At 36.2% G+C, this 25,430-nt stretch overlaps 1 protein-coding gene across 2 annotated transcripts in view; it reads right to left on the bottom strand.

The window, feature by feature from the left end:
* Nucleotides 1–25,430, bottom strand: part of DOCK11 (dedicator of cytokinesis 11) — a 192,857-nt gene that overhangs the window by 105,490 nt on the left and 61,937 nt on the right. For both annotated transcript variants that reach the window (XM_081276990.1, XM_081276991.1), the window contains exons 7-14: nucleotides 18,857–18,991; nucleotides 16,297–16,474; nucleotides 15,634–15,713; nucleotides 13,397–13,480; nucleotides 9,220–9,360; nucleotides 7,716–7,928; nucleotides 2,889–3,011; nucleotides 1,078–1,160 (exon numbers count right to left, since the gene is read on the bottom strand). In XM_081276990.1, the coding sequence (XP_081133116.1) occupies nucleotides 1,078–1,160; nucleotides 2,889–3,011; nucleotides 7,716–7,928; nucleotides 9,220–9,360; nucleotides 13,397–13,480; nucleotides 15,634–15,713; nucleotides 16,297–16,474; nucleotides 18,857–18,991 (1,037 nt within the window). The remainder of the gene's footprint in view (nucleotides 1–1,077; nucleotides 1,161–2,888; nucleotides 3,012–7,715; nucleotides 7,929–9,219; nucleotides 9,361–13,396; nucleotides 13,481–15,633; nucleotides 15,714–16,296; nucleotides 16,475–18,856; nucleotides 18,992–25,430) is intronic.

The following is a 25,430-nucleotide window of genomic DNA, read 5'->3' as shown; positions in this document are numbered from 1 at the left end:
TAAATAAAATAAAGGTGTTGTGTCCAACTACAACTAAAAATAAATAAATAAATAAAATAAAAAGTTTGAAACAAAAAAAAGAATACCAACACATGCCAACTTCTGCTACTCTGTCATTCACCTAAACTTGGCTATCTTTTCTTCTTCTCCTTCTTATTTATTTATTTATTTACTCATTTATTTATTTTTGGTGAGGGTACCAAACAAAGATCATGGTACCTTTTCATCTACCAGCATATAAAGCACTTTGAGACCTTCCCCAAAATGAAATTATTATATCGACAGAAGAAGTAAATAACTTAGAATCTCCTATTCTTATGCTACTGCCCAGCATCCAATGAACATAATTGATTGAATTATTCAGAACATGGTGCCCTTTCCCCAGAACTTCCAGTGAGTTGCACAGGCTGTAATACAAACAAGCAAATGAACTAGTACTTCAAAGTGGAGAAAAACAAAAAACAAATTTTAAGTCATCACTGCATGTAGATTTGCAAGATTTAGATAAAATAATATAAACCACCATAACATAAGAGATATAGGTAATGCATGCTTCCAACTGCACTACCTCCAAAAGGTTGGCTGCATTTGTCACCAGGGAGCAAAAAAAAATTAATTACACACTTGCACTTAATGACTACATTCTTTGCCTTCAAATGTTTAGTATGTTTTCCAGAATTATTCTATGATACTTTTCCAAATCATAAAATCTAGCCAACTCTGAAATAATGGCATATTGTACATAATTCATTACAATTTCTAGTTTCTGGAAAAAATTCCATCATTTTAGCAAATATGCTGCTCTTTTAAAATGCAATAAAATTAAGTGGTATCAGTTGGGTCAGTAACTGAAGCCAAAGAAAATTTCCCTGAAGCAAGATATATGAAAAAAATGAGAGGGTCTCAGAAAGGGTCTTTGATGTACATCAAATTCCAACAGAAAGAAGTCTTACAACCCAAGTGTCCTAATATAAAACTAGCCTGCCAAAAACAGACTGGTGAGTACTAGTAAGGAAACTTGTCCTTGCCCTCACAGAAGAGTATGAATAGAAGGGTCAGAATTAAATTTATACAAACCTGGCAGCCCAAGCAAAGGGCATTCTGTATTGTCCAAGGCGGCTACACACTTGCTTAGCTGTCCTGTGCACCTTCTGGGCTGTCTAAGGTCAAAAATAAGAAGATAGGCTCGAATTTGTTTAATCTGCCGTGGACTCACCCAGAAAAATAGTCTCCCCAATTTACCAATATAAAAATCAAAAATTTAGAAAAGGTCACAAAAAAAGAACACCATATATCAGCAACCCATTTTCCCAGACTGAAGTGTTAAAACTTCTAGGTTTTCAAGAGGTGGAAAGTGGAGATAGAGGGTAAAGTACTGGGGAGTGATATTGGACAAATTATATTGTTATATTGTGTATTGTGTGCATGTAATTATAAATCCTGTCAGTATGTACAACTACCATGTGCCAATAAAAATGCAGGGGAAAAATAAAACAAAAAAAAAACTAGAATAAAAGGTTTTATGTTTTCTCCTCAATGGTTTTAGTCACTATATCAGAAAATCAACAAAACAGATATAGGGTACAATTTGCACCAAAGAATCTACTGGCAAACTTGTAAGCAGTTTTAACGTGTATTTCCTTTCACACAGGAGGCAGATACTCATCATTCTTGGGAGTAATTTGTTCTGGATACAGTTGACCTTTCTACTCCCAAGATAAGGCACAAGTGACCAAGAGTCAATGCAATTAGTCTAGCATGGGCAGAAGTCGCTGTTTGGTCAGGCAACGGGAGATGACATAGGAGATAAACTGTCTGTAAAGCCTAAACAGACTGTAAATTGCTAGCAAGATGCTTATCCTAGAATGCTAGTCTTTATCTATAGTATCAAGACTTTTTTCATGAATTAGTTACATATCTCCTCAGGATCCTCCAAATAGTTATCTGGATACACATCAAATGCCTTACAATAAATTGATGATTGCTCAATATACAGTAGCTGTAGTGCTACTAATGAACTCAACCATAAACCCTTTCCCAGCTAGGCCTCAGTTTTCTCATTTATGAGAGGATGGGATTAGATTGATGACTTCTAAACATTTGGATGTCATGGATAATGATATATCAAGTTGCCACCTTTACTGTGGTCACTTAAAGACATTTAGCAAAACAAACAGTAAAAAAGTCCCTGTCAGGCTGGAATTATGGCTCAGTGGTAGAGCACTTGCCTAGCATGTGTGAGGCACTAGGTTTGATCTTCAGCGCCACATAAAAATAAATAAAATAAAGGTATTGTGTCCATCTACAACTAAAACATATTAAAAAAACTACCTGTGGCTTCATATGCTAATACATCATGAAAGAAATGCATAATACTGAAAAAATAAGAAGGGCAAAGATTTCAAAATAAAGGACATTCCTTTGTTAAATATGTGGAACCTCACAAAACCTCCATCTGTTCTCATTGCATCACAGACAGGCGTGAATCTGGGTATGAACTGGCATTGGGGCACAACAGGATTAGGTCTTTTTTTCTCTCCCAGCTCTGACCTCCAAGGGCTATCTGTAAATCCGCAAGTAAGGAAAAAGTGGCTATTACCAAAGATACCATGTCACTTAGCAGATGTGGTCTAAGAGCCTGTAGCTCTTCTTTTGATAAGCAAGCAGAAACCAGATTGTCATGTTAACAGAACATAAATAATAAAGAGGGTGCATGTTCAACCTTTACCATACATATTCACATAGTATAAAATATTTTCAGAATACATAGCATTCTCGGAGAAGATGATTTTCCTTCTAGAGGGGTCAATGATAAGGTCGTTTAAAATAGCATTAAAAGGTAAATTCTACATTAAGCTACAATGTTCATAAGTGATCTTTATAAATACCTTTACTGGATCTGAATTTTTGATGTAGGGTTCTGCACAGTGTGTAATGTTTCCCTGCAGCACCTTTTCGACTCTCGCAACTAGAAAAATTTCAGGATGTGGATTCGTCACTGAGAAAATTCCCTGAAAAAAAATTACTGCCGTTAAGACTTTTATGTAACATTATATTTATGGCTGTTTGGTGAATAAGTCCAAGTAGTGTGTTTAGTATAGGATGTTGAAATTCAACATAGGATCATGTCCAGAATTCCAGAAATAGGTAGCACTTCTTTTTGTACAGATTTTAAAGTTCTCAATGTTTTTTTCAAAATGAAGTTTATATTTTGTTGCCAACTTCACATGTATTAAGTCCTAAAGTATAGATGTCACTATCACTGCCTAGCTGCTTATACTTGGCTGTGTTTGCAAGATGAATTCTTAGATCTAATAAATATGATGTGAATTAATTGGCTTAACTAGTATTGTGCTCAAATAATGTGTATTTTTCAAGTGGAACTAGACATGCACTTTTAAATGTCACTGCATGTAGCTCCAGAACAATTAGTTCACACTTAATTCATGTGAACTGCAGCTTAGAAGGTAGAAAATACTTTGCTGCTCTGCCTAATATAAAACTAAACCACCCTGCAGAAAACATTCCTTTGTTACAATTGAAAAACTCTGGTGATTTCAATGTAAAAGGAGAAAACAAGATACAAAACTTGTTTTGTCCCTGTACATTTTATTTAAGGTTACTAGTGCAGATGCAACTAAAGTTGCATGTTTTCACTGAATGCATGTGGAACAGCTATGTAATCCCCTGTCTAGTTTGGCTCCTTTCAATAAAAAACCCTCTAAATAGTGTTATTAGTTGGTTATGTAGAACATCACACAAATGAATTTGAGTGGAAAAAATCCATCACTGGGTCTCTACAAAGTTTTATTTTTTCTATTTGGTATATTACCAACTTTGCTAATAAAGAGCTTTCCAGTTTTAAAAGCATTTCAGACACATTATCTCATTTGTTCTAGCAGCCTCTGAGGTAGACATGGCAGAATAGAAAATTGAGAGTAAAAGGATAACAATTCCTCTAAAGAGGAGGAACCAGCCTAGGTAATGGCTGATTCAGCTTAAAATTTTCAAGCAGCAAGAATGGAATAAAGTGGTTAAAATTTGCTCAAAAGTCAAATTTCTTGGTTTCAAATTCTGGCTTCAACATTTATAGGCTGAAGTAATACATCTTTTTTAAGTCTCAGGTTTCTTGTCTGTGAAATGGGAATGATGAAAATAATAGTGATTTCATAAACTTTTCATATGGATTAAATAAAATAATGTACATTAGGTGCCTGGTATTACTAGGGTAGCCCAACAAAGTGTGTCAAGGTCACAGAACTTGGCTTCTGGTACTGCCAGCAACATGCTGCTCGAGCTGTAAGCCGGAGCTGCCAGATTGCCTGAGCTGCCCCTGCAGAAGGTATGCTGAGCAGTATACCTTGAAGGTAATTTACTTTCCTTTTAAGAGAGGTCAGTATCACTATGTTGCTCAAGCTGGCCCGAACCCTGGGCTCAAGTGATCCTCCTGCCTTGATCTCCCAAGGAGCTGAGGCTACAGGCAGGTGCCACTACATCCAGCTAAGCAAATCTAAAGTTAATTTCCACATAATGGTGCTAGATTTTTTTTTTGTGCTGTCTCATTCAGTCTTCGTAAAAATCTTTGAATGCAGGCATTACAATATACATGTTTTATGCATGAAAAAATAGAGGATCAGAGAACTTTATGAAGTAGGTGGGTGTGGACTACAACCCATGCTGTACTGCCTCTCACCTGCATGCATTGTACATTGCACATGATGAGGCTGAATTAAAATAGTAACACTCATTATTGCTATAGCTGACATTTACTAAACACCTATTGTTCCCCATTCCTGGTAGTCTAGGCATTTTCCCATACTGATGCCAGAAACAAATATTATCATTTTAAGAGGTTTGAAAATTGATAAAAGCATGCCAATTGCTTTTGCTGTTACTGCTACTCCTAGCAGCCACGTTGTACTGTCAAGCACTAAGCACTTTCTGAGGGCAGCACACCTTATCTGAGCATTGCATCAGCCCTTGGAGGCAGGCATTAGCATTACCTCCATTTTATAGATAAGGATACTGAGCCATAAGGATGTACACTTTTCAATGGACCAGGGACTCCAATGTTGTGGGGGCACTCTCTGGGGACAGTTTTTGCCTTTCCTTTTATTAGTTTCTACCTTCCCCTGTCCTCAGAACACAGAACGTAGCCAGAGAAAGCTCAGGAATCCCACATGGGTTGAAAGTCTGGCTCCGTAGGACAAAGCCTCTGGCCCAGCCCTATTTTCCCATCAAAGAAACAGGGATATGTTCCCCACTTCACTAGCCCCTCCTTCTAGAGAACAGATCAGATCCTCCTACCCCAGCTCCCCCACCCCACCCCCGCACACTAAACAGCCCCAAGGTCATGGCAGGGCATGTAATGGTATTATGTATTTGAGCATTTAATTACATTCTGTCCAATAAATATTATTGACTGAGTTTTTCCAAACAGATCTAGGTTCCAATCCTAAGTTCACCAGTGCTAGCTATATAATGGTGGGCAGCTTATTTAACCTTACTGAGTTTTGGTCTCCTCATCTGTAAAATAGCAATCATTTTATGAGACTGTTTTGATTATATGAGACACTGATGGAAAAGGCTGGCACCACAAAAATATGAGGAAAATGTTGAGGCTGGGTGAAGTGACAATGCCTATACTTCCAATTACTTGGGAGGCTGAGGTAGAAAGACTGCTTAAGCCCAGGAATTCAAGACTGGGGGGGGGGGGGCAAAAAAAACGACCAGCCTGGGCAACACACTGAGTCCCCATCTCAAACAACAACAAAATGTTACTTTTCTTCCTGACCTAGGCTGCAAGTTGGATGACATCTGAGCCACAAATTAAACTTCTTGTAATAAATATATAGCTGAGTATGTTCAAAAAATACAGTAAATTTATCATCAGCTTTAAAAGACTTAATGGTATCATGCAGGAAATTTTGAACATATAATTCAATAGCAGATTCCTAAATACTTATAATACTATAATGGCTCAATTTTTGCATTAGAAATAACTTCCATTGTAGTACAGTGCTTATATGGATGGCAACAAATGGTCTGAGGAACAAACTTAGGGGTCATCAGGGAAACAATTTGAAGGAAAGCTACCACAGATCCATAGCCCCATAGCACATGTAAAGAAAACTAGAAACAATTTGGTAACCTATAGCAAAAAGCATAATCTTTAATCCTGAAAATCCCAATGCTTGAAACATTTTCTAAAGAGACAATTCAACAGCTGGATATAGTGACACATCTGTAATCTCAGCATCTTAGGAAACTGAGGCAGGTGGATTGCAAATTCAAAGCAAGCCTCAGCAATTTAGCAACACCCTAAGCAACTCAGCGAGATATTGTACCCATGTATAACTAAAAAAATATTTTTAAAAAACTTGGGAAAAAAGGGGCTGGGATTGTGGCTCAGCAGTAGAGCGCTCGCCTAGCATGGGCAGGGCCTGGGTTTGATCCTCAGCACCACATAAAAATTAAAAAAAAGTATTGTGCTGTGTCCATCTACACCTAAAAAATAAATTTTAAGAAAATGGGGAAAAAAAGGCTGGGGCTGTTGCTCAGTGGTTAAGCGCCCCTAAATCCCTGGTACCAGGGGGGTAGGGATTCAACAAATGAATTAAGATGTATGCACAAAGATGTTCAATGCTGCATTCTAATACCAAAAAATTAGAAATATCCTAACTAGCTAAATCAAAGGAATACTAGGTTAGCCTTTAAAATGAATGTGACTAATCTATAAATATGGATATAGGATAACAAACATGACATTAAGTGAATACAGTAAATATAAAACAGCCTAAATATGATGCAATTTTTATAAGAGTATATACAATATGTATGTATTTATAAAAATACAACAAAGATGTCTGGAAAGACATTTACTAAAATGTTAATAGTTACTATCTCGATGGGTGCTAATTTTTACTTTCTTTATATTCCTTGTATTGCTTGAATTTCCATGTAAGAATGTATTTATTTTTATAATCAGGAAAAAAAAGAACATTTTATTTTGGGAAAAATCAATCTCCTTAGGATGTGAGCAGCTTTTGTTCATATACCTCTTCCCACTTTACTTCAATGCCATGATCTCATTTCCTTTCAGCTCCAAAAGTCTAGAGGGCAGACTGTCCATTCTGCTCCAACTAAATTCTGTGGCCTCCTGTCTGGTCAGAGGTCAGAATGCCAAAGAACTGCTAGGTTCTTTCTGAAAGGGATTCTTTACTCCAGACAGAACACAAGAGAAGATCATTACAGCTGTGACATTCCAGTTCCCTCCCACTGCTTTTCAAGCAGAGTCCCTGTATAAAGAGATTTTATGCTCTATTAAAGCTACCTACTCATTAATGGATAAAGAAGTAGGAATAGGACAGCTAATTCAGGGTCAATTTCTCAAAAAAAAATTGTCTTGTTCAGGAGTGTGTGTGTGTGCGCGTGTGTGTGTGTGTGTGTGTGTGCGTGCGTATGTCTGTCTATATTTGCATTCTATCTCACAAAATACTTTGAGTCTCATATCATGGTTCCACTGATAATATGACTTTGCCAAACTGTTATTAACAAGTCCACTGTTTTCCATTTTCCCCCAGTCACCAGAAAAATAAGATGTTATAAAAGATACAATGCCATAAAAACAAACATTGGTCTGAAACCACGAAATAATGCAGTAATATTTGTTTCTTGCTCTGAAAGTGCTACCAAGGCTAAAGATCACTCTTTACCTGCTTTATGTAGCGTAACTGAGACTCAGCAATTCCATGAATGAAAGACTCTGGTGAAGAGCCCTTTGGGTTGCCATCACTGGCCAGTTGGGCTGAAGTGCCCCATAGCATTTCACGGACAGATGGAGGGTTGAGATCTATGTGAAAGTCAGCTGAAATCTTACAATTGTTCTTTACATCAAATAAGGCAAGATTGATAAAAAAGGGCTCGACCTGGGAACAGAAACAGTTACATTTTAAAATTAAGACTTTTGGGGGGAATAAAGTTAGGGGAGTAGAGTTGGGGGAGAGACATAAATTATAAGATAACATTTTATTCCTCCAGTTTCTTGGATAACAGTTCCTTTCTGAGATCAACATTTAGCTAAAATTGCCTTATGGCTTACCTTCATAAAAAGCATTCTAAAATAACAGGTTTTGTCAAATTTTAACTTTTGTGGGGTATAAATAATTCCACAAGTTATGAATTTGAAAAAAAAAAAGATGAGTAAAAATCAAAAGCTACATTCTAAAAAACTTATTCCATGAATAAAATTTAATTTTCTACACATTTAATTAAACTACCTCCAAAATAATGCTGATATTATAGAGTAGAAATAAATCTTCCCTTCTGTTACAACTTACTGGACTATACATTTCATAGGAGCTAGTATCAGTCAACATCAAATTACTCGACTAAAGCTTTGCCCCATCAGCAGTTTTGGAAGACATGATTCCTCTCTACAGATGGCATTTGAAAGCTGGTCACAAAGAGGAATTTCATGCCAGATGGCATAAAAATTAACTCTTTACACACAGAAAAGTGTTCTGGTACATTTCAGCCACTTTGTAAGATAATCAATCATCACTCTTGACATATTTTTAGAACTAGAAACCAAAAATAAAGATGAACATAAAACAGTCTCTTTCAAGATTTTATTTTTAGTTTCAAGTATTTCTGAACAACACAAATGATCCATAACACCTATTAATTAGAATTTTCTCTGCAGACCAAAATCAATCTTGTTCTATAGACTAGTAAGTGAGCCTGGCAGGCTGCACAGCATCTGTATTCCATGGCTTTGGAGATACTTATTCATTTCTCTAAACCAATTTCACAGAAGAAATTCTATTTCCTAATAGAATTCCCAAATTTGAGGATGGTGCAGGATCTGGGGTTTGGCTCTCTAAAAAGTCAAGAGCTTTCTCTATCTGTTCTTCTGAGTAGGTAAGAGTTTCATGAATCCTCTCAAGAATATATCCATACTTTGGGAAAAGAAAGAGATATATAAAATTCTTACATGTCAAATTTCTCATAATGTATAGTAATGAAATTTTCATCCAGTAAATTAGTTCTCAGTTACAAAAAAATGGACATTTCTTTTTTTATTTTTTAGTTGTAAATGGACATAATTATTTTATTTGTTTATTTTTATGTGGTGCTGAGGATCAAACCCAGTGTTCCACACATGCTAGGCAAGCACTCTACTACCGAAAGGGAAATAAAAGGAAAAGTCATACATACATTTGTGGGTGGTCCTTTTGTGTTGTCTCCAATTTGACCCAAGATATTGAAAGTTAAATCATGGCAATTTACCAGGAAACGCTTGTTACACTTTTCTTCAAATGGCTTTATGTCAGGTTCAATTCCTGAGAAGTCCAACCTCTACAAAACAGGTAGTATGAATAATTTTTTAAAAGGATGGGTTTCATATAAATATAGACTGATATGGATTCAGATTAAATAGCAAAAGTGGCATAATCCAACAATTCTTTATTTGAATCTTTAATTTTTTTTTTCATTCAACAAGACTAAGTGAAGGTCTTACACTAAAGTTCAAATACTGATGGAGAAATCCTAGAGGTAGATGATGAGATTCTCATCTAAGGCAATGAACAAGTCTCCTCTCACACTTCTGACATACTCTCCTATCATTTTGCACTCCACACTTTGTTTTAATCACATTGACCTCCTTGGTTATTTTTCCAGAACACCAAGCTCACTCATACCCAGGGCCCTTGCATTGTTGTTCTGTAAGGAACCTTCTCCCCGAAGATAGCTGCATGGCTTATTCCCTCATGTCTTCCAAGTCTCCGATCAATTGACACTTCCAGAGAGTTTCCCTAATGCCCTACAGAAAATTGCACACTCCCTCAAAGTCTATGCTCTCTCTGATTTATCTAATATTATTTTTTATTTATATAGTTGTTAATTCACCTTCTCCATATGTGTTCTAGGATGGTAGAAATTTTCTTTCTTTTATGAGCTCAGCAGGAGGCAAAAATTATAGGAATGGATATGGGAGGCAATAAGAATAATATAATGGTCACTAACCTAGGGGATTAGGTAGAGATAGATGTCATGAACTTTGTTGTGAAATACAAATCAAAGGCAGATTTGGGGGAAGGTGAGTGGATACTGATGAGTTCTATTGGGGATATATTAGGTTTGAGGTGAAATTAGTAGGTGGCTAGAAAACTAAGAAAGGTCTGGGTTGAAAGTCTGGATTTGAGAGTTGGTGGCATGTAGGGTGAGAGGCAGACAGGGCTGGAACCCCAAAGACCACCTATGTTCAAATGATTAACAGTGAGAGAGGCGTCTGCTTAGGAAAATGATAAACACTGAGCTCAGCTTCTAACAGAGTTGGGAGATATACCCTGGCTTGCCAAACTGAAATACTTTTTTTAATTATTGGTATTTCAAAATATACACAAGTTTAAAATAAAAGATATCAGGAGTCAAGGATCTCCTCTCAGTAGGGGATGAATCTGTCCCTCCTTAAGGAAACTCCTAGAAACTTCTCAGCTCTTAAGGCTCAGTCAATTTAAGTTCATCTGTCCATTCTGAATGAACTGATTTATATCTTATTCACAAATGAGAAAAAAGGTACAGATTGTGGGATAATTTACTATACTTTCAGTAAGGCTATAGATATATATGGTAGGCAGGAAATGACTGCGTGAATTTGAGCAGGGTATGTTGCCAGTACAAAAAACCTCAAGCCAAGAAACATACGAATTTTTCTCAATTACTCAAGTAATCCAAGCCAAAATGGGCATTGTGCCTAAAGAATCTTGGATAATTATAACTATTCTAACCTAACTTGGATCACCATCAAAATCCACCTTAAAAGACCTAATATATAATGTTTATACCTGAAAGTGTGATTTTTTTTTCCTCCTGGGCCTATTTATCTACAAAAGGAATACAAATGTGTGGGGCTAGACAGCTCCCTCTTGAAACTTATCTGTGGAACCAGCGGAGGCAAGTCATTGCCATGGAGATCAATTCTAATTTCCGCCCATTTATCTGCTCTCCTTTCTGTCTTACTCAGACAGTGGAATGTGAGGAGAAACTGGACCAAAGTGTCCCAGCCCCCAAATCCTTTCCTTTCTGAAGCCTGTGACTGCAAATGTTGAGACATATGGCCTTCCCTGATAGTTCAAAGTTTGAGCCACCACCTTCAATCAGCCAGCATTTCTTGATTCTCTAAGATTACTAGTTAAAAAAATGTGTCTCTCCGTGCTGAATTATGGCTAAGAGAGAAGGCTGAAATTATGGGATGGCACTTCACTTAGAAAAGGTACTTGACACATACAACCACATGGGTTACTCTGTGGCAAGACTGCCTTCTATAATCAACATTAAATTCAATTTTTTTTTGCTTGAAGCCCCATCATAATTGTGAATTTTTCTCTCACTATGGCTCACTGATAAACAACCGAAACATAAAATCAGTTTGGTTTCAAGACCACAAAAACACTACACCACAAATTTTCAAAGATACAAGATTTAGTTTCAACCACAGTCAATTGCCTCCTTTGTATACAAAGACAGAGCCTGACATGTCCAATTAGAGCCCAATCACTGAGGAGAAATCAAAGGCTCAGATATTCTTAGGACAAGTACATTTCTGAATGAATATCTTAGAAATGATATTCCTAAGCCCTGGTATACTCTTACTTTCAAAAAATTAGGTAATTAACACTAAAGCAATATAATAGGTGGAAAAGGGAAAATAAAATATATTTTTTAAAAAATCAATTTACCTCAAGTTAACTTTTTCATGTAGTATTTTTATTAAAGAAAACTGTTTGCTTTATTTATAAACTAAACATTTTTCCATTTCAAACCAAATAAAAAGACTTTAATTAGAAAACTATATGAAGGGGCTGGGGATGTGGCTCAAGCGGTAGCGCGCTCAACTGGCATGCGTGCGGCCCGGGTTCGATCCTCAGCACCACATACAGCACTACATACAAAGATGTTGTGTCTGCCGAGAACTAAAAAATAAATATTAAAAATTCTCTCTCTCTCTCTCTCTCTCTCTCTCTCTCTCTCTCTCTCCTCGCTCTCTCTTTAAAAAAAAAAAATAAAGTCCATTGACAATTAAAATATATTTAAAAAAAAAAAAAAAAAAAAAAAGAAAACTATATGAAGCAACAATAATATCATTTTTCCCCAAACTGTTTTATATTTTCATGTTATATTTTCACTGAGAAAAACATTAATGCTTATATACTACTTTTCTATTTCAAACAAAATCAAACTAATTAAAAATATCCTATAGAAAACTACAAAAGAGGGCCTGGGGCTGTAGCTCATTGGTAGAGCGCCTGCCTCACATCTGAGACACACTGGGTTCGATCCTCAGCATCACATAAAAATAAATAAAAATATTGTGTCAAACTACAACTAAAGAAATATTAAAAAAAAAAGAAAAGAGGGGCTGGATCTATTGCTCAGTGGTAAAGCATCTGCCTCACATGTGTGAGACGCTGGGTTCGATCCTCAGCACTGCATAAAAATAAAGATATCGTGTGTTCATCTACAATTTAAAAAATATTTAAAAAAAAAGAAAAGTACAAAAGAAAACCAAGAACATTCACCCCAAATAATTTCATATTCTCATGAAATATTTTTTACTACAAACACCATTCATAACACTTATATAATGTAGACTTTGTCCATTTAAACAAATCAAAGATTTAATTAGAAAATATCATGTAATTAAATATTTATATCTGATGAATATAAATATTTTAATATATTTTTATTTGTAGGTGGACACGATGCCTTTATTTTATTTATTTCATTTTTATGTAGTGCTGAGGATCAACCCAGTGCTTCGCATGTGCTAGGCAAGTGCTCTACCACTGAGCTACAATCTCAGGCCAAATATAAATATCTTACTCCAAAAATTTCCTAATTCTAATAAATGAGGTTAAAATACACATAACCTGCACTGTCATGCTTCACCAACTACTTAAAATTCGATTAAGCCAGACATGAAAATACCCCAATTTAATGTGTCCACATCAAATGTGAAAATCAATTGTCATTTGATTCGGTATTCTCTATACTGTAGGTATTCACTGTCACAAGATCACAATTCTACTTAATGAGTTAAAAGAGCTCTGAAATAATCTTTTAATGGTTATTGATTTATCCATGTTAAGGAATAAGGTAATGTGAAAAGAATTTGGAAATTGAGAAATATATATATATATATACATTTGCAATATGTGACAGTCCTCTTGAGCTAGGAGTCAGTTTTAAGCTACAAGTTCAAAGGGAACAAGACAAATATAAAACAATCTATAGTCACCACTGGCGAAAAAAAAAAGGCAATGATTTAACCACTTTACAGATGTTATTTATAAGCAACAATTCTGGGACTCAAGAAATGTATCAATAATACCTGAACCTCCGAATCAAAAGAAAAGAGATTCTGTCTTCCATCTCCTCTACTGAGTTTGTTTAGCTGTTCTGTTTCTCTTCCATACTAAAATTTAAAAATATGCATGTAATATTAGTTCATGTCCTTCAAAATAGTACTGATACAGCTCAAAAATATTCCATTCTTACTTTCCATTTAATTAATATGAATAAAGTATGATTGCTTAGCTAGGAAGAGATGTATCACCATCACTATGACCCACACTTAGCTACAGATCTGCTTCTTTTACTTTCTATGAGCTTCTCCATAATACCAATAATATGGTTCATCCCATAATTCACATAAAAAGAAATCCAAGAGACTTTGAATGCATAAGAGAAACAAATGAGAAATCACAATATTTTACATATCCACAATGTTAACTATGAAATATTATATACAATTCTGATTGCATCACGTTAGCAAACATAATGGACTGTACAGTCTAGGATGACAAAACTTGCGAGAGGACACAATTATAATCTACAGAACCACAGAAAGCTAAGGTCAAGGGATCCTGAGTATACTCCTAGACTTTTGAGAAACAGTTTTGAAGTTTAAGAGTAGATTTAAATTGCCATAAAAGAAACTTCTAGGGGCTGGGGATGTGGCTCAAGTGGTAGCGCGCTCGCCTGGCATGCGTGCAGCCCGGGTTCGATTCTCAGCACCACATACAAACAAAGATGTTGTGTCCGCCAATAACTAAAAAATAAATATTAAAATTCTCTCTCTCTCTCTTTCTCTCTCTCCCTCTCTCACTCTCTCTTTAAAAAAAAAAAAGAAACTTCTAAAATTGTTTGAATCAGCAATTGAGGAAGAGGAATGAGTACAAAATACACATAGGGTTGACAAGCATTTAAATGTATAAATGAGTCCTAGCTTTCTTACTTTCTTCTTTTTTCATTATTTATTATTATTATTGTTGTTGTTATTATTATTATTAATAATATTAATGATACTAGGTGGTGAACACAGGGGTGCTTTACCCTGAGCTACAGCCTCAGCCCTTTGTTTTTTCTTTTCTTGTGTGTGTGTTTTCTTGTTTTGTTTTTTATTTTTATTTTGAGAAAGGTTCTCTGAATTGCCTAGGCTGGTCTTGATCAAGTGATCCTCCGATTACAGGTGTGTGCCACCAAGCACAACCTAACTTTCTGTTGTATTATATAGAAAGTCCACAGAGAAAAGTGTGTATGTGTGTGTGTGTGTGTGTGTGTGTGTGAAATGTGTGAGTGTGTGTTTGTATGTATGATAATCAACTCTATAATTTAAAACTAGTCCATTTCAAATTCCCAAAGGGAGAAAAAAATTAAAAATTAATAACATGATGGGTTAAGCTAGGCACAGTGGCACACATGCCTATAATCCCAGCAACTCAGGAGGTTGAGGTAGGAGGATCACAAGTTCCAGGCCAGACTCAGCATTTAGCAAGGTCCTAAGCAACTTAGTGAGACCCTGTCTCAAAACAAAAAAATAAAAAGGGGCTAGGGATGAGGTTCAGTGGTTAAGCACCCCTGGGTTCAATCCCAGATTACCCCCCAAAAAAAGATGTTAACAAAGTCTTTATCTAATGAAATTATTCATAGACATACATATTTACCTATAAAGAATATATAATTTTCACATGTAATGAATACACATAATTTATCAGATTAAATATCATGTGTATGATGTACATCATTAACCCCTTGAAAGAAGAATATTTTAGGAATGACATATAGTAATGGAATTGAATGTATCACACACAGTGCCACACAGTATATAAAATGATTGAAGGGGGTTGGAGTTGTGACTCAGTGGTAGAGTGCTCACTTAGCATGTGCAAGGCACTGGGTTCGATCCTCAGCACCACATAAAAATAAATAAGTAAAATAAAGGTATTGGGTCCAACTACAACTAAAAAATAAAAAATATTTAAAAATAAGATTTTTTAAAAGAAACTTGGAAAATGTTCTTTAAAAATGAGTAGAGTCACAAAAAGCTGGAACTCCTTCCTGATGTCTAGAAAAAAAAATAATAATAAGATTTTCCAAACTGTCCACTTGACACTTATAAGGCCATCTTTAGCAATATAACTTTCTTTGACAATTGCTACCTGTTTCACCAATTTGCTGTGGTTTTTAACTTGGAAACGACATTGCCAAATGGAATCCAGTTTAAAACTTTAATAGCTAATCCTGTATTGTCTCAGTTGAAGGCAAGTTGCCATAAGGAAGATATACCTTCATCAGTTCCGGATGCATGCTTCTTTCCAAACTGGCCATGATGTTCTCAGCTTTTCCTTGGCTGCTAGTTTCATCATCTGCAAATTCATTAAAAGCAGATGTTCTAAACCATACAGACCATTACTAATCACCTAAGAGAAGTATCCTATCTCTCCTACCCCATCCTCTCCTACTAAATTTATTGCGAAGAATTTTGATTATGAAAGCATAGGGAAAACTTTAATGGACTTTTGAAAATCTGCCATGAATTTTTAATCCTTTTTAGTCTGGTTATATTTCATGTGTCAGAGTCCATGCAACAACAACTCTTTAAAAAGTCTATCAACTTCTATAGTCACTTTTTTTTTTAGTACCTTGGCTTGAACTCAGGGGAATTGGACGGACCACTGAGCTACATCTCCAGCCCTATTTTGTATTTTATCTTGAGACAGGGTCTCACTGAGTTCCTTAGTTCCTCGCTTTTGCTGAGGCTGGCTTTGAACTCACAATCTTCCTGTCTCAGCCTCCTGAGCTGCTGGGATTACAGGCATGCATCATGGCACCCAGCTATAGTCACTTTTAATGAAGAAGCAGGTCAACCTTCAAGATTAAGAGTTCCATATTCACCCTAAACAAAGGATATTCCCATGATTAAAGATAAGGGCATTTAAAAATTCTGACCTTGTGCTGTTTCTACTGTCTCCTTTTTTTCTTGCACTAAACTGTCAGTATTGATCTGAATAATCTTTTTCAAAGTTATCAACCATTCCTCCATTTCCTGCTCAGTTTCAGCAGCCAGATAATGGCTATACTTATCTAACATCTTGAGTTCAAAAGCATGACGGCGCATTTTGGGACACTAGAGGGGGAGAAAAAGAAGATATGCATTCAGTTAGCTTAGCTGTCCTTTTAATATTAGATTTCATTTTTATTTCTTTTTATACAAATGCATCAATAATTTCATGAAATGATTGCTTCTTTCAACAAGGAATAGATACTCCCAGACAATGAATGACTGTATCATACATTATCTGTTTTGTTCCCCCAGGGACTAAACACAGTGGTATATGCACAAATTATTTAATTTATGCCAACTTGAATAAATATTATCACTTAAAGCCTTTTGGCATCCTTCACATTTAGAAAGTTAAACTACGACCACAAAAACAAGCAAACATTTTACTAGTTCTACCCTGCTTAAAGTTTTCCTTGCATATTTATAATTTTCAAAATTAGCTCTTAAAAGTTAAACCTTAAATGTGACCTGAAATAAACACAATACTTATTTTAGACCACACTATAAAGTGTATGATCTAAAATGAGACACTTAATACAGACATACAGATACTTAATACATAAACACAGACACTTAATTCATTTGAGCATGCATGATGTCAAATGTATCATAACAGCACAAAAGAAGAGCACCGTTGGCTCAAATCAAATTATGACTCCAGTAAAATACATGGAAGTGGCCTATGCTGAATACTATTATACAAGGAAAATACAAAGCCACCTCCTTTACTCAATATTCAACATGCTCTTTTACTTTACCACCTTTCCTGTTATGACAAAAGAAATGACATACTCCCTCCACCCAAATGCCTCAGTACTCAAGAAAGGTTTATTAATAAATAATTTTGCACAGCATGGTCATTATTCAAGAAGAAACCAATAAAGTTCCTTCTCATCTTCAAAGCATAGAAAAACAAGTCATAAAGACTTATATATTTCAAACTCTTTTGAAGAAAGAATCACAAATAGTTGTTTGTAGAAGGACTACAAAAAAAGGTTAATTCAGACTAGGATCAATTGAGGAAATCCAGAAATTGTGCATTCTTTTTTCAGTTAAATAATAAAGCTTTAATTATATGTTTAAAAAGCACCTTTGGGTTGAGAATGTATAGCTCAGTGGTAGAGCACTGGCTTAATGTGGTCAAAGGCAGCCCTGGGTTCCATCCCCAGTGCCACGCACAAAAAAAAACAAAAACAAATAAACACCTACTATTTAACAAAGATGTTTATACTTTTTAAAAGTGCTTTGAATTTTTATTTTATTTTTATAGTTGCTGATGGACCTTTATTTTGTTTGTTTATATGTGGTGCTGAGGATCAAACCCAATACCTCACACACGCCAGGCAAGTGCTCTACCACTGAGCCCCAGCCCCATCCCCCATTTTAGTTTTAAAAATTAAGGTTCTGGTAAACCAAGGACACTAATCTGACATCTCTTGCCTCCTAATCAGCTCAGTGCTCCTTATAGTCCACTGTGCCACCCTGGCTCTGTTATAATGGCTCCTCTCAGTCAGCTGAACTTCCTATTTGAATAATCTCTCTGCCCTCCTTTCCCACCCTGTCTTTGTCTATGCCTCCTTAGTAATTCAAATCAACGAACATTTGTTAAGTCCTTCTGGTGTGCATGGCCCTATTAATTATTATAGGAGATAGAGAAGCAAATAAGACATGGTCTTTGTAATACAAAAAGGAACGTTCAGAATGAATCTCAAATTAAGAGTGGGATTCATTTAAACAATAGAGGAAAAACCAAAGTGGTAGCATGAGGGAGGTGGAGCTTAGTTTTGTTTGGTGGGCATAAGAGTGAGGAAGAAAATATAAAACATTTCACAGCAGAAGTGGCATTTAAGCTAAGCTTCAAAAGATAAAAAAGTTGAAACTAGAACAGAAGGGGACTGTATATAGCAAGAAGAAAAAAAAATGTAAGGAAAACCACATATACATGCCACTCCATGGAGTGCACAGCCTGGTGTGACCAGAACCCAGAGTATCTAAGAGGGTGCAGGGAAGATGAGGCTAGGAAAGAGGGTAGGGACAAGTCACTGTGGACCTTGAATGTCATGGGAAGAGCTTCAGATCTCCCTTTGTAAGGCAGTAAATCAAGAGCCAAAAGTTTTTGAGAAGACAAGTCAAGGGCCATATCTATGTCTCAGAAGATGGGGCCAGAGCAGGACAACAAAACAGGAGGCAAGAAAACAGAACTCTATGCCAGAGGATATAAGGAAGAACCAGACAAAGGGCAGTGCAAACTGAAAAAAGAAATTCAAGAGGCACTTTGGAGACAGATACAAAAGGACTTCATCAACTTTGAAATGAGCAAGACTAGGGCACTGAAGAGGATTCTCAGGTTTCTAGCATGGAGGTACCATTAACCAAGAGGGGAAAATGCAGAGGTTTTTAATAGATAACACACTTTAAAAAAGAAAATTACCTTGTTAGCCTTACCTGAACAACATCAATGCAGGCATCTAAGTAGATACAACCTTTAGATTCTTTTGAATTTTTCTCATCTTTATAGGAATTGAGAATATATGAACCATCAGGAAGTTGAGTCAAGTAAAAATACCTTCTCTTGAATACCTATATGGAAAAAAAAAAAACAGGAATGAGGGGCTAAGGTTGTGGCTCAGTGGTAGCATGCTTGCCTCACACTGTGAAGCACTGAGTTTGATCTCTAGCACCACATAAAAATAAATAAATAAACAAAATAAAAGTATTTTGTTCATTTACAACTAAAAAAAATATTAAAAAAGAAAACCAGCAATGATACCCTCATCCTCATACACATTGCATTTCGCCAGGTTCTTTGAACTAAAACCCTTAAAGGGCTTCCTAGGCATTGTATCTAGACAATCAAACAACCATGAGAGCTTGTTAAGAATTACATTTTTTTTAAAACTGGGTATTGAACCCAGAGGTACTTTACCACTGAGCTATATCTCCAGCCCTTTTGTTATTATTATTATTTTTAATTTTGAAGCAGGGTCTCTCCAGGTTTCCAAGGTTGGCCTCAAATTTGTGATCTTCCTGCCTCAGCCTTCCAAGTCTCAGGGATTACAGGCATGTGTCACCATACTAAAACTTCATTCTTTTCTTTCTTTAATATGGAGAGTGTCGATTCAAGTAATTTGCTCTCAGATAACCAAACATCTAGAGAAGAATTATCAATATTTAATACTTAGCTGGGCTTGATGGCACATACCTGTAATCCCAATGGACTGGGAGGCGGAGGCAGGAGGATTGCAATTTCAAAGTGAGCCTCAACAAAAGGGAGGGATTAAACAACTCCAATGAGACCCTATCTCTAAGTAAAATACAAAATAGTGCTGGGGATGTTGCTCAGTGGTGGAGTGCCCCTGAGTTCAATCCTCAGTACCACCCCCACCAAGAAAAAAAAAATTTATAAAGCATCTGAATCCCTGACCCTTTCACTATGGTATATTTTCCCCATTTAATTGCAAACCATGATTGGATCCTTTTAATTTGTTTTATTCACCACAAATCTAAGTTTATACACATACACACTTCATATTTACATTTTATTTGTATATCTTACTGCACTCATCTATGTTGTTCCAAAGCCCCCATTGCTCAAAGTCTAGCTTCTAGTGCACAGAGACATTGATTGCCTACCACTTGCTGTTGAATGCCCTGAAGGCTGAGATTTGAATCAGCAGGCCCAATGGGACCTTGCAATTTGTTTGGAATTAGGAATTCTGAACAGTTAAAGAGTAATCTGCTACTACAACTCACAGAAAAGCCCATAGGAATGTGGAAAGGGAGGAAGACTGATTCCTTCCTTCTATCTGTCTACTCTCCCCTAAAAACAGAGTCCTGGAAGCTGATTAATGGGGTGAGAAAAGGAATTAGGAGCTTTCTGGTGAATCTAGAAGTAACAAACTACAGACTGTGGTAAGCATTTATCATAGTGAAAGGTAGAACTGATTCCAGTTTCAATTCCCCAGGATGATGGACCTAAAATCACTTCAGGATGGGAGTAGAAACAAAGACTGAAAAATTGACTCCTGGTGAATATGGGGGATACACTTTCCTGTACATCTTGTCTTACTCACAAAACTTGGCTGGAAGATTTAAGCTTGTCATTTTTCAATCAGTCATTTGATTTTCCAGTATGATCCCTGACTATTTTAAGGACTTTAATAATGAAAAGACTATTATTTGGCAAGATCATTCCTGCAAACTACTTAACTTCTGGCAAAGTATTTGAAGCATCAACAACTTGTTTCTCTATAATATGAGCAAGCAAAATATATATTATGGGACATTTCCTTTTAGAGAAACCAGTTTAAAGAGAAAGCAGTTTAAAAAGAAAATGTTTGTGCCTACTTTGACTAGTTTAAATATCAGCATTTTTTTTAAATAAATGGCAAAAACACATCAGTGTATGAGGAACACCAACAGGTTACAGACAGATAAATGCTATAACTTCTATTTGTGGGATTAGCCATGTGGCCTAAATGGTTATCAATAGAAAGGAGATTGAGAAAAAAAATATGAACTTGCATTTCAGTGCTAATTAAGTAAATATTACTGTATTAAGATACAAAGGAGGGGCTGGGGACGTGGCTCAAGCGGTAGCGCACTCGCCTGGCATGAGTGCGGCCCAGGTTTGATCCTCAGCACCACATATAAACAAAGATGTTGTGTCTACCGATAACTAAAAATAAATATTAAAAAAATTTTAAAAAAAGATACAAAGGAGGGGCTGGGGATATAGTTCAGTTAGTAGAGTGCTTGCCTCACATGAATATGACCCTGGATTCAATCCCCAGCACCACACACAAAAAAAGGATCTGGGCAGAGTGACACACACCTGTAATCCCAGCAGCTCAGGAGGCTGAGGCAGGAGGATCATGAGTTCAAAGCCAACCTCAGCAAAAGTGAAGCACTAAGCAACTCAGTGAGACCCTGTCTCTAAATAAAATACAAAATAGGGCTGGGGATGTGGCTCAGTGACTGAGTGCCCCTAAATTGAATCCCCAGGACCTTCCCCTTCCCCAAAAAAAGATCCAAAGGGCTGGGGATACAGCTCAGTTGGTACAGTGCTTGCTTCACATGCACAAGGCCCTGGGTTCAATCCCCAGAACCACTACCAAAAAAAGAAAAGAAAAAAAGAAATGCCTCTTTAAGGGGGATGGGGTTGTGGCTCAGAGTTGGAATGCTCGCCTACCATGCATGAAGCACCAGGTTCGATCCTCAGCACCACATAAATGTAAAATAAAGATATTGTGTCCACCTATAACTAAAAAAATAAATATTAAAAAAAGATCCAAAGGATCAAACGTATGTTTGGAGTATACTTCTATCTTTCATGTATTTATAGACAACTTGAGTATGCTTTTTTTTAAATTTTTTTTTAAAGAGAGAGTGAGAGAGGAGAGAGAGAGAGAGAGAGAGAGAGAGAGAGAGAGAGAGAGAGAGAGAGAGAGAGAATTCCCAATATTTATTTTTTAGTTCTCGGCGGACACAACATCTTTGTTTGTATGTGGTGCTGAGGATCAAACCCGGGCCGCACGCATGCCAGGCGAGCGCGCTACCGCTTGAGCCACATCCCCAGCCCTTGAGTATGCTTTATATAAAATATTTTGGACCAAGGTGTTTCATATCCTGGAGTACTTTTATAAATGACTTTAACACTTGAATATCCCTAATCCAAAAATCAAAAACCCATTGGGTTTAGGATTAGGAGTGCTCAATATGTGTCTCATATAGATGTGAGAATACATACATATGTTCTCATATTTAATTAATCTTTATTTTAGTTTATTATAAGAAATCTACATTCATACATAAGGAAAATGTTAGTCATAATGGTGATTATATATGTTTTCTTATTTTCTGGTTTATATGTTATTACAATGATAGAAGCAGAAGACCCAAAATTACATATTGAGGTCATTTTCTTTCATGCCAAGCTCATTTCACCTGAATAAATTCATTGAGCATTTTATTCTGTGCAAAACATTGTTTTTTAAAAGTTACCACAACAATTATGTTTGACAAAAACTTAGATATATTTTCCAGGCAAAAATTAATATGAAAAAATATAACCCAATTCAAATTTGAATTATGATCAAATCTGAAACTCAAAGTCCATAACCTTCAGTGATACAACTGGAAGAACCACTTGTAGAATCCATAGCCAATAACAAAGAGGGGACAAAAGAAGTTAAAATACAGAGCAAAACATTTGTGGCCCAGAGTCAAATTATAGTTTGTGAATTTTTTTGTTATGTACAGCTGCCTCACCAAGCAAAGTTTCTCAGCAGTTGCCACTTCCAATATTAGCAAAGCACATCATTATGATAGAGATGCAAAGAGATGTAAAATTACAGTAAATCACTTCCTGTATCATTCCAATTACATTTGTTTATTGACTTTTTTTTTTCTTGCAGTACTAGGGACTGAATGTGTGGTCTCACACATACTAGGTAAGCACTCTACCACTGAACCACCTCCCCAGCCCCTCAATTAGGTTTGAATATGACACTGAGGTAGGTAGCTCATGAATCTGAGGATACAGCATAATGCTTGAAAGGCCACTTGGAAAGAGAAGAGGCCTGAAATTCTTATGATCTTGATTCTCAGCCAGGATGCCCTATTAATCAGCAGTGAAACTGTCCTCCAAGCTCGCTTCTCTCAAGTTTCCTCATTTGTAAAATGATGAAATCATTTTTTTCATGATCAAAAATTATTTCACTGAACTTGAACAAATAACACAGCAGCCTTCCTAGACTGGGAGACACCCACCCTAAATGATTGCTCATGCACTAGAAGCACGTGGTTTTCACAGTAAGAAACAGTTGCTTATTTGTTATGTTTTAAGTACTAGGGATTGAACTCAAGGCAGCTCTATCATTAAGCTATACTCTGTTTTGATTTTTTTTTGAGACAGGGTCTCAGCTTTGTTATCCAGGCTAGCCTTGAACTTGTGGATTCAAGTAATATTCTTGCCTCAGCCTCCTAAGTACCTGAAACTATAGGAATGTATCACTATACCTGGCTTAGAAATTATTTTTTAAGACATCTCTATGTAGATGGCAGAAAGATCAATAGAGGGAAGGGAGCAGTGGGTGGGGAAAGAGAAGGGGAAGAAAAAGTACTGGGGGGGCTGGAGTTGTAGCTCAGCACGTGTGAGGCCCTGGGTTCAATCCTCAGCACCATATAAAGATGAACAAATAAAATAAAGGTATTATGTTCAATTACAATGAAAAAATATATATAAAAAAGTACTAGGGTCAGAATTAGAATGAGATGTATTCCATGCTTGTAGAACTATGTCAAAGTGGATTCTAAGGTCATGAATAACTAAAAAGGATCAGTAAATTAAATTTAATTTAATTAAAAAAGAATGCTCCATGTAGAAATCAGACCCTGCCCCAACAACAGATTGGAAGGACTCTTAAAATGTTTTCTTATTCCCAAATTATATGATATATGTTGGCTTTCAACTTTTGGGAAGCTTGAAAAGGTGCCCTTTTCAAAGAGAGGGGTATCCTAAATCTCTCATATGGAACTTAAAGGGAAATTGGACACATAATTTCCTGATATGTATTTTTTTTTAATTTCCAAGATGCAGCTATTTAGAATACAGTTCTACATTATTTTTACATTTTAGAAAGAAGACTGGTATTAAAAATGATTGCTATGGAGACTAGTGGTAATTATTCTGTAGCATACCTTACATCCTTAGGTCTCAAGTCCTTTGTAACCAAAAACTATTCTTTTAACCTTACTTGTGGATAAGTATCATTAACCATATTTTACTTAACAGCAAACTGAAGACTAAGAGCACATTTAAGTTCACACAGCCAAGTCACTGATAGAACTGGAATCAGAATCATATGACAGCCACAGAGAATCTTGCCTCAACCCCCCAATGGCATGGCTTCTCGTCAAGGTCAGAATGAGATCTAAAATGTGGAGAGTAGGAGTAAGAAAGGAAGGGGAGAGATGGATCAATGGTTAAATATAAGTAAGAAGTTTAGGCATGCTATTTCACAATAAGGTGACTAAGTAACAGCAATGTACTGTAAACTTCCAAAAGCTAAAAGAAATAATTTTGAAAGTTTTTACCCAAAACTAATGGTAAATGTTTGAAGAGGTAGATGTGTTTAACTGATTTAAACATCACACATTGTAGACACATATAGAAACATCACATTACCCCATTACTATGTACATTTTTTAAACATTTTGTTTTTAGTTGTACGTGGAAACAATAACCCTTCATTTTATTTTTATGTGATGCTGAGGATTTAACCCAGTACCTCATGCATGCTAGGCGAGCACTCTACCACTACGCCACAACTCCAGCCCACTATGTATATTTTTATGTACTAGTTAAAATTTTTTTAAATAAAATCTTCACCATAACCTGCCTTTGTGCACTGTACATGATCTGGTCTCAGCTTACTTCTTAAGAGTTTATTTCTAATCATACTGCTCCAGCTATACTGGCTTATCTGCTATGCCTCAAACATCCCAAGCAAGCTCCTTTGGGCCTTTTTACTTCCTGTTCCCTTGGCCTGGGATCCTCTTCCCTGGTATCTCCACATGGTTCACTCTTACTTCTTTCAGATCTTTGCTTAAATCTCACCTCTACTGAGATGCCTTCTATGAGCACCTGGCTTCACTACAGCATTCTGTTTTATCTTTTTCATATTGTGATCTCTAACCAAATACTCCTTATTCATCTCTTTTTTAAATTTACTACTTTTTTCTAGACCAGAAAGGTCCATATTTCATCCACAGCTGTGAGTCCACAGCAATGCCTGAACTCAATGAGATTTTGCAAAATGAAATAAACAATGAGTAATTCATCATACAGCAGATTCTCCAGGGGTTTCATCCATAGCACCCATATTCTTCTTTCTTTTCCTTCATGCTTTTATTATTTCCTAGATACTGAACACAGCTGATAGCTGACAATTCCTCACCCTTACTCATTGAGGAACATGAATCTTGAAAGGTGGCCCACTCAGATCACCCAGAAGAA

This window comes from Spermophilus citellus (genome assembly GCF_964194105.1).
Source record: "Spermophilus citellus genome assembly, chromosome: X".
NCBI classification, from domain to species: domain Eukaryota; kingdom Metazoa; phylum Chordata; class Mammalia; order Rodentia; family Sciuridae; genus Spermophilus; species Spermophilus citellus.
Note: the sequence above shows the minus strand (reverse complement) of the source record. Positions and strands in the feature narration are given on the sequence as shown.